This window comes from Habropoda laboriosa, unplaced genomic scaffold (genome assembly GCF_001263275.1).
Source record: "Habropoda laboriosa isolate 0110345459 unplaced genomic scaffold, ASM126327v1 scaffold22, whole genome shotgun sequence".
NCBI classification, from domain to species: Eukaryota; Metazoa; Arthropoda; class Insecta; order Hymenoptera; family Apidae; genus Habropoda; species Habropoda laboriosa.
Genome location: NW_017100261.1, coordinates 4,056,463 through 4,066,474, shown reverse-complemented (window position 1 = coordinate 4,066,474; position 10,012 = coordinate 4,056,463). Strand labels below are relative to the sequence as shown.

The following is a 10,012-nucleotide window of genomic DNA, read 5'->3' as shown; positions in this document are numbered from 1 at the left end:
GTAATATACATGAAATGTATTAAAAATAATAATTTTCTTATATACAATTTATAAGTTCACTTGTAAAAAGGAAATAAAAGAAGAAAGTATTTTAAAGAGCATAGAATACTAAAGATAAATTTAATCAACTTATGAATAAGTTGTGTATGTGAAGTCTTTGCTTGATGTTTCGCACATAAATTCATTATGTTTTTATAATGGAACTTCGCAAATAACAAAAATATTGTGATAGTGAGCGACATTACTATGTGACTTTAAAATAGTCGGATTGTAGTAGTGCTTGAACTTATTTCGAAGTCCTCTCATTGAGATAAAATTAAAATTTGTTTAATTTTATTTTTCATATAATGAGATAATTTCATTAATGAATAATTTCATAAATTCAGTTTTTGGGTTTAATTTGTATTTTAGCAACAAATTAAAAGTTTCATCACTACAGCAGCTTCTTCTGCGGTGAAATTCTACCGTTGTTCCTTCTGGAAGATTAGCTCAATAGTGTTTATTTAATCAAATTAATCGATTTATTAGTTCCAAACACGACCTCAATTGGATTATTTTGAGTTAGATAGTAAACATTTTATTGACATGATGTTTTTGTACGATGTTTACAAAACATAATGAAAATAAATAAATGATGCGTTTATACAATATTATTTATAGATTAAAATAAAAAATGTTTTTAACGATAGTACAAAAGTGATAAAAATTCGACTTTTCACTTTGTTCTCATTCAGGTAAAGGTGGCTTGAATAGTCACTTACTCGAATAGATTGCAAGAAGTAATAAGAGATAACTTTAATTCTTTTATTAAAATAATGCGATTATATTCTAACGAGACACTACTGTATACGAACATTTTTTTTTACGAGTAACCTTTTATATATTATTTATTATTCCAAAGAATCTTATACCTGTATAAAAGTTTCTTTAAATAAGCAAAGACATTTATGATGTAATTTGTGAATTACATCATTTTATAACTATTAGTGAATCTGTTGATGTAATTTCACATGTATATATGTACAATCATTATTTGATTTTTCCTATTATTCATCGCAATATGTAATTCATATCATATTATAGTTATCTTTGTCATCTTGTAATTGATTTTGTTAAATATTATTTGTATCATTTTTAATAAAACTTATTACATGTTAATTGTGTTCTTTAATACTTTACTTCAATCGTAATGTTTTTATTAAAATTTTATCGTAACATTTTACATTTTCAACAATAACAAGGTTCTACAGTTAGAGCAATTTTTCCTTTCATTCTCAGTATTAATTTAGTAAAATATAAAATCATTAATTTCAAAAATATAAAAGTGTCATAGTAAAATAATAGAGTGGTAATTATGTTAAATAAATTTGAAAGAAATTTAATATAGATAATAAACAAGTAATAATTTTTAAATATAAAAAAATTACGAAGTATATATTAAAATGTTTCATAAACTAGTTCTTTCGCGGCACAGATCGCCCATTTTTGCAGAAAATGAAGAGTTGAAACGGTCACCACATTAAAAAGTATTTACACATGAATTAAAGTAAGTATATCTATACGTTTATGATAAGAAAATATTCACAAATTACAGTAAACCATTAAATTTATTGAATAAACTTATATGTAAAATGCTAGAGTATCATATAATAATAATAATAACGTCCTTATCAGAAAACGATAATTCGATATATTATCAGAAAGATGTAAATGTAGTTTCACGGCTGTGCAGTTTAATTGGAGGTAAATTTTGCAGATTGTATCAGAGATGTACATGCTGATAAATGTACACAATGTTTCCTAGAACTCGGTCATCTGAAATAATTGCGACAACGACGATCAGGATCTTTACAAGAGAACGTAAGATACGCGGAATTCAGTGGTGGGGGAAGAGTGGGGATAGTTCGTTTCAATTTAGTCGAGCATGAGCGTATTTATGTATATGCAACAATGAATCGTGTCGCTGTTTCCGAATGACTTTCTCGCTGGTACCTGACATCCGTGACCGTGTCAAAAACCATAATACTTGGTATTATTATAAAATTTGAGTTAAGGATTTCATTGCATTAGGCGTAGAACTCATTTGAAGTAGTATGGCAATATAAGTCGTTATTGTTCCAAAAAACTATAAACAAATATTGAATTATTAAGTAACAATTGTGACAGCGTGTAGATTCTTACATACCACTGTTGTAAGTTTATTATCCAGAGAAACAAAACCGCCGGCAGAAAAATACAGCGGATGAAGGATCAGTTGTAACGAAAATTGTTCCATCTGTAATTATTACCGTTTCTAATAATATGCATACACAATAAACATGTGTATATACAGGTCGACCATAACACAACTAAGGCAGTTTAATGCTTGTATCAGAACCTTTCGTTTAATCACTATACTGATGTGACGATTACCTCGTCCTTGATAGAATCATCCAAATAAGAATTTCCCAGTTCTCGAAGAATCTCCGTCGTTACACGTGCCTATAACATATCGATGTTGTACTAATAATAATTATTTTCTTACGGTTGCAAAACTAATGATTTCACCTGACGATGCAAATTAGTACAAAGATTGTTTACGATAATTATTTTACAAGAGTTTACACATATCCACAGAACCATTGCAAAAGTTACTTTGTTCTTTAAAGCTTGCATTACATTAGACTGTACTAGTTCGAAATATACGTTGTAAAGTGAACCCATTATCAACGTGAACTCCACGATCAATTGTAATAAAAGCTGATAACAGTAAACTTGATTAAGTTCACGTGAAATTCTAATAATCTCAAGGTAAACGTGCCTTCGGAACATAAAAAGAGAAATGGTTTTATTTCATTAAAAATTTGTCCTTTAAAATATTTTGCAAGAGCACACAGGTGATTTACCTTGTAATTTGAAGAAAATACAGAATAAAACGTTGCCGATTTTGATAATCCATTGTAACTATAATCTTTTGCACCATGTACGATTGAACACCATACTTTACATTACAGTTTTTTACATCTGACAACTGAAGAATCTCGTTCATTGCCATGTTTATCTTACGCAATTTATCGTTTAAAATTCTAAACAGAAACTCACAAACATGAAAATACAAGATGAGTATGTTTCAAATAAGCAAAAAAAGGTTGCTGTCTTGTAATAATAGAAGTGTTTCTTAAAATACTTTAATTGATAGCGTGTAACTTAATTAATACTCTATTACTGTTGTCACCCCCACACTCTCATCGTCGTCATTGTTCTTATTATAACAAATTAAGTAAACTTTTTGTACAAGAACAGCAAGTACAATATTGTTTACAGAATGTTTCATTCACATTTCTCTGTAATTTACCTCATGAACATGCAGAAACTGAAAATTACCGCAGAATTCACGGTAATTGGGACGTGTACTAAAATACATAAGTATGTTCCATGCTTCAGATCAAGTTCAGTTATGAGCCAAAATATATCTAGGGCAAAAAGACTCAACATCAGTATACTCCATGTGAATGTCGCGCATATTGCATATCGCAAGGTTCTCGTATAATCTTGTTTAACGCCGAACGGTTCTAATGTATTATCTATTTGTTCACACCTTGCGATAATTTTCCTCGACTTCTTTAATAGAAAAAAAAAAAAAATGGTAACTATGAGTTAAATCAGAACTAAAACTTATTTCTAACTCTACAATACGATCGCTAATTATGTTGTAATTCGAAAAGTATATACTTCTGTATTAACGAATCCAAGAATAATCGAGATAAAGGCTACTGTTATGTTGACCCATAAAATAAACGTATAAGTGATTTCTTGATATGCAACCCAATTTTCTTCGTTAAATCCTCTGAACTCGGAAAGCATGATAAGATATAATGTGATACATATCAAATTATAAATTACAGACAAGCCGTATCGAGGACGCCTTGCTAATTCAAAAACACCCAGTCCAAGTATCCAATTGAGCCAAAGGATAGGTGCTAATGCATCACGTTGATTCCTTGCTTCCCACCTCATAACTTTCACGTTTTTTAACATTTCATCTAAATAAATGTATTTGAAGCATAATTGTTATCTTTGATCCCTGATATTTATTTCTTTATTGTTATAAAAATGCTCACCCTTTTTCTCTCTATTATAAATCTTCGTCGGTTTGTACATGTTCTTCTTTTAAACTTCCAGTTACTACTGCAAATTACAGAATGAATAGAGCTGTCTGCAATTGTTCTACTAAAAATAGAACTAAAAATGCAGGGAGATGTTCTTGAACGTCACTTAAGTATAATACGTCGCAAACTAATCGACTTACTCTGTTAAATCGTCATTTCCTTAATGAATTACAGTACAATTGCTGATAATGTCTGATACAAGGATCTCGCTTGATGTGGATAAGGGGTTGCACGCATCATCTCATTATTTATTCCTTGTACGCGAGCATAGCGGTTTCTCGCTGTTAATCAGCCAATAGTGACAGAATAAGGCTATCGCACTTACACGTGCGTCTTTGCTGATAGTCAGTTAATTACGATAGGAGGAAGGATCGAGAGTATCGTCGGGAGCATTGTCAGAAAGAAAGTATTAACAGGGTTGGTGAATTTTTAAAATGGAGATTCTCCGAATTTTTCGCTTTTAATAATGGTTATTAAGAAATTTTTCATTGTTTTACCATTACTAATAATGTAGATAGTAAGATAATGTTACTGGTTTATTTTCCAGACCTTTAATTACAGAATAATTAGTGTTCCTTGTTAAATAACAATTTAAATGGTTGTTTATAATTATTGGAAGTATTAAATGAATTTGTTGCATGATTTAACTTAATAAAATAGCTTAATTTTTGTGTGAATTAGAAATGGAACATTTAGGCGATCACAGGGATCAAGGAAAGGACTTGAACATCAGGAAAAATGAAGAAATGTAATAATTTATCAAAAGACAAATTGTTTATTTTAAGATAAGTGTACAAAATGTATTTTATAAAATTTCAGAACTCAACCATCAATCAGACATCGAAATTTGTTTTGTCTGAGAAATTATTCACTGATACTACTAATTAGCGTCGCAACAGTGCAGAAAATCCAGTAGTGTAAGTCAATCATATCTCAGGCGCTCGGATTTTTGTCGACATCAGTAAGTAGTGCAAGTCAACCATTTCTCAGAATATTAAAGTTTACGGTTTATTTTCAGATACTTCGATTGAAGAATAATTAGTGTTTCTTGTTAAATAACAATTAAAATTTTTGTTTAAATGAAAAATGGAACTTTCAGGCCATCACAGGAATCAAATAAAGGATTTCAAAGTCAGGAAAAATGAAGAAATGTAATTATTTATTGCATATATAAGTGTACAAAATATATTTTACAAAAGGTTACAATATGCCATTATTGTTTTACAGCATTTCGTAGTTTATTAATTTCTCCTGTACACACAACACTCATTTCCTTTCGAAAAACACTCATTCTTTAAATAATATTCCGTTACAAAATTAGACAAATTAATCCGAATATCAGTATTTACAATTGATTTAAAGTATGAGTATACCAGAACTATGTCCACAAGCAAAAAACAAAATAAAATTTGTACATCAAAAATTTATTGAATAAACTTATATGTAAATTGCTACAGTATTATATATAATAATAATAACGTCCTTATCAGAAAGATGTAAATGTAGTTTCACGGCTGTGCAGTTTAATTGGAGGTAAATTTTGCAGATTGTATCATAGATGTACACGCTGATAAATGTAAACAATGTTTCCTATAACTCGGTCATCTGAAATAATTGCGACAACGACGATCAGGATCTTTACAAGAGAACGTAAGATACGCGGAATTGAGTGGTGGGGGAAGAGTGGGGATAGTTCGTTTCAATTTAGTCGAGCATGAGCGTATTTATGTATATGCAACAATGAATCGTGCCGCTGTTTCCGAATGACTTTCTCGCTGGTACCTGACATCCGTGACCGTGCCAAAAATCATAATACTTGGTATTATTATAAAATTTGAGTTAAGGATTTCATTGCATCAGGCGTAAAACTCATTTGAAGTAGTATGGCAATATAAGTCGTTATTGTTCCAAAAAACTAAAAACGAATATTGAATTATTAAGTAACAATTGTGACAGCGTGTAGATTCTTACATACCACTGTTGTAAATTTATTATCCAGAGAAACAAAACCGCCGGCAGAAAAATACAGCGGATGAAGGATCAGTTGTAACGAAAATTGTTCCATCTGTAATTATTACCGTTTCTAATAATATGCATACACAATAAACATGTGTATATACAGGTCGACCATAACACAACTAAGGCAGTTTAATGCTTGTATCAGAACCTTTCGTTTAATCACTATACTGATGTGACGATTACCTCGTCCTTGATAGAATCATCCAAATAAGAATTTCCCAGTTCTCGAAGAACCTCCGTCGTCACACGTGCCTATAACATACCGATGTTGTACTAATAATAATTATTTTCTTACGCTTGCAAAACTAACGATTTCACCTGACGACGCAAATCAGTACAAAAATTGTTTATGACAATTGTTTTTGTAGAATTTATGAAAATCCATATAAAAAGTGTATAGGTTGATTTGTTTGTCATAGCTTTCATTATGTCAGTCTGTAGTATATTGAAAAATATGTTGTAAAGTCCACCCGTTATCAACGTGAACTCCACGATCAATTGTAACAGAAGCTGATAACAGTAAACTTGATTAAGTTCACGTGATATCCTAATAATCTCAAGGTGAACGTGCCTTTGAAACATAAAGAGGGAAAAGGTTTGACTTCGTTAGTTCCATAAAATACAAGCGCACAAGCGACTTACCTTGTAACTTGAAGAAAATGCAGAATGAAACGCTGCTGATTCTGATGATCCGATGTAACTATAATCTTCTGTACCATGTACGGTTGAACGCCATATTTTATATTAAAGTTCTTTACATTTGGCAACTGAAGAATCTCATTCATAGCCACGTTTATCTTGCGTAACTTATCGTCTAGAATTCTAAACAGAAACTCACAAACATGAAAGTATAAAATGTTTCTTAAGATACTTTAATTAATAATCTATAACTTAGTTAATATTTTATTACTGTTGTCACGACACAAACTTTCATTCAGATTTTTCTATAATTTACCTTATGAAAGTGCAGAAACTGACGATCACCACAGAATTAATGGTAAGCGGTGGGTATATTAAAATGCACAAGTATATTCCGAGTTTATAATTAGTTTCGTTTATCAGATAAAACGTATCTACGGCACAAAGACTCAACATCAGTATACTCCATGCGAATACCCCGTATTTTGAATTTCGCAAAGTTCTCGTATAATCTTTTTTAACGCCGAGTGGTTCTAATGTATTATCTATTTGTTCACACCTTGCGATAATTCTCCTCGACTTCTTTAATAAGAAAAAAAAAAAATGGTAAAAATTATTTCCAATGCTACTGTACGATTGCTAATTATGTTATATTATAATTCGGAAAGTACATACTTCTCTGTTAACGAATCCAAGAAGAATCGAGGTAAGGGCTACTATTACATTGATCCATAAGACAAATGAATAAGTGATTTCTTGATATGCAACCCAAGAATCGACAACAGTTAATTTTACCCAATAAAGTATGGTAAAATATATTATGGTACATATCAGATTATAAATTATTGTCAATTTGTATCGAGGACGCCTTGCTAATTCAAAAACACCCAGTCCAAATATCCAATTGAGCCAAAGGATAGGTGCTAATGCGTCGCGTTGATTCCTTGCTTCCCACGTCATTACTTTCACTATTTTTAACATTTAACCTAAACACATATTGTTACAATTAGAACGATTAATTGTAAATATATTTAATCATGCAAAATACAATAAAATGCTGTTGCTTAAGTGCCTTTAAGTGCCGTTTATATTTACAGGACTTTGTAAAGGAAACTCCGGTAAACTAGGAAACAAATTAATTCATTACTCAGCTTAGGGTTGACTTTTTCTTATTTTCAAGTAATTCTCGAAAGTTACGAAAAATAATAAAAGTTTCATTTTGAAAATATGTGAAATATGCGTACAAAGCATATTAAAAATCGTTTCTAATAACTATTTTCTCGAACTCTTGAGTGCTTCTTAAGGTGTTCTACGAATAATAGTTTACCCGACGTACAGAGTGCTCGATAAACGATAGGAAAAATTCGAAGGGATGATTATAGGAAACGAAATAAGACGAAAATTAAGAATAAAAAAAGTGAAACTTTGTTGTTACATGTTTCATGTTGCGTATAACATTAGTATTCTATTATTAAAGTGTAAATTTCTCCTACGGAATTCAGTGTGACACGAGATATTGTCAAATCTTAAAGAAGAGAGCTGCTTCCTTTCATTTTTCTTTTGAAAAATTTACTTTTTTATACGGAAACATGTATAAAAATAATTATCTTTGATCTTTGGTATTCACTTCTTTATTGTAACACAAATGCTCACCCTTCTTCTCGCTATTAACTCTTCATCGTTTTGTATATGTTCTTCTTTTAAACTTCCAGTAACTACTGCAAATTACAGAATGTGTAGAGCTGACTGTAATTGTTCTATTAGAAATAGAACTAAAAATGCAGAGAGATGTTCTCGAACGTCACTTAAGTATAATGTGACGCAATCTAATCGACTTATTGTGTCGTCATTTCCTTAATGACTTTGAACACAATTGCTGATAATGTCTGATACAAGGATCTCGTTTGATGTGGATAAGGGGTTGCACGCATCGCATTATTTATATTACTACATCATTTATCACATCGTACTAGTAATAAAAAATAAATGACGTTAATAAATTACATTAATTCACTTTTATAATCACTGAGAGTTCAAGTTTAACGAATTTACGAAATACGTTGCTATTTACAAAATATTCGACTATCAATGTAAATTGATACGAAATTTTCTTCTACTTTTCTCAATTACTATTTAAGATGTAATAACAACGAATGCACTTGCAAACATCATACAATAATAATGGTAATAAGCGATACGATCTAAATACCACTTTATCTATAGACACAAAGATGTTACATTCGTATGTAATATGAATTTAGAAACCCACTCTTGTGCAGTAACATTTTTACCGTGGTAATAAAATTACAATTCCGTTGGAATTACAAAAATCAGTCGAACATAAAATAGGAAGAGGTCAGAAATTGATGTATCAATTTTATTTTAATTAGAATTTTCTCGTGGAAATTGATACTCACAGTTGGAGTTAGTGTAATAATTATAAATGTAATAAACAATACAGTTGAGTGTGACCGATAAATCGTAGGATTTCGAAGTGAGAAGTAGCGGAGTGTGCCCTTTATCAATATACATGGTGTTTGGTTACAAGTAGGAAAATAACATTAAAATTAAGAATAATAAAATTGTAAGTTCGGTTTCCTATTTTTAATTATAAATACTAAACAAAATCGATTTCAGAATGCTTGATTGCGAGGTCCGATAATTCGCTGTACTACGATCACTCTAAAATCGTGATAAGAGATCATTTGTTGCATGTACGCGTGAACTTTTCTATAAACATTTGTAGTACAGGTGAATATTTTGTGAGTGGAACATTTTTTCTTCACAGAGACCTTCAAATTAGTGGATCGAGTGACTGGCGACAGCAAAATTGTAATAATATTTTTCATAATGTAGTAGGATTTTATGGAATGCAAGGATATTCTTTGGTATCTGGGAAAAAACACACAAAAGTTTATTTATCTTTTGTCGATATATGTTAAATGTTTGGTACAAAATAATTTCGAACAAATGAATGCAGTGTTCGAGCTGTTGCTTTTGCTTTCGGGCGTCCGGCTTTAAGCAGCCGTACTCTCCCGTTACAATATTAACGAAACGAATAAAAAAAATTTATAACAATTACCTGTACTCTACTCTCTGTAAGGCGTCCGGCGGATAGTCCAGCCGTTCTTTCCATTCCAGGAGCGACCCAGGTATAGCTCTCGTACTCTCCTATCACAATATTTAAGCGATACGCGTATGATCGG

General features: G+C 30.8%; 2 protein-coding genes across 2 annotated transcripts; both read right to left on the bottom strand.

Annotated features, from left to right (window-relative positions):
* Positions 1 to 2,035: 2,035 nt before the first annotated feature.
* On the bottom strand, positions 2,036 to 3,034 carry LOC108572625 (putative gustatory receptor 28b). The gene is made up of 5 exons (XM_017934882.1): positions 2,886 to 3,034; positions 2,635 to 2,800; positions 2,413 to 2,481; positions 2,186 to 2,275; positions 2,036 to 2,125 (listed from the first exon to the last, which is right to left on the bottom strand). The coding sequence occupies exons 1-5, from the start codon at positions 3,032 to 3,034 to the stop codon at positions 2,036 to 2,038; spliced, it is 564 nt and encodes a 187-aa protein (XP_017790371.1).
* A 296-nt stretch (positions 3,035 to 3,330) lies between these two features.
* LOC108572624 lies at positions 3,331 to 4,140 on the bottom strand. Its single transcript, XM_017934881.1, has 3 exons — positions 4,101 to 4,140; positions 3,712 to 4,022; positions 3,331 to 3,600 (listed from the first exon to the last, which is right to left on the bottom strand). The coding sequence occupies exons 1-3, from the start codon at positions 4,138 to 4,140 to the stop codon at positions 3,331 to 3,333; spliced, it is 621 nt and encodes a 206-aa protein (XP_017790370.1).
* Between the last annotated feature and the right edge of the window lie 5,872 nt (positions 4,141 to 10,012).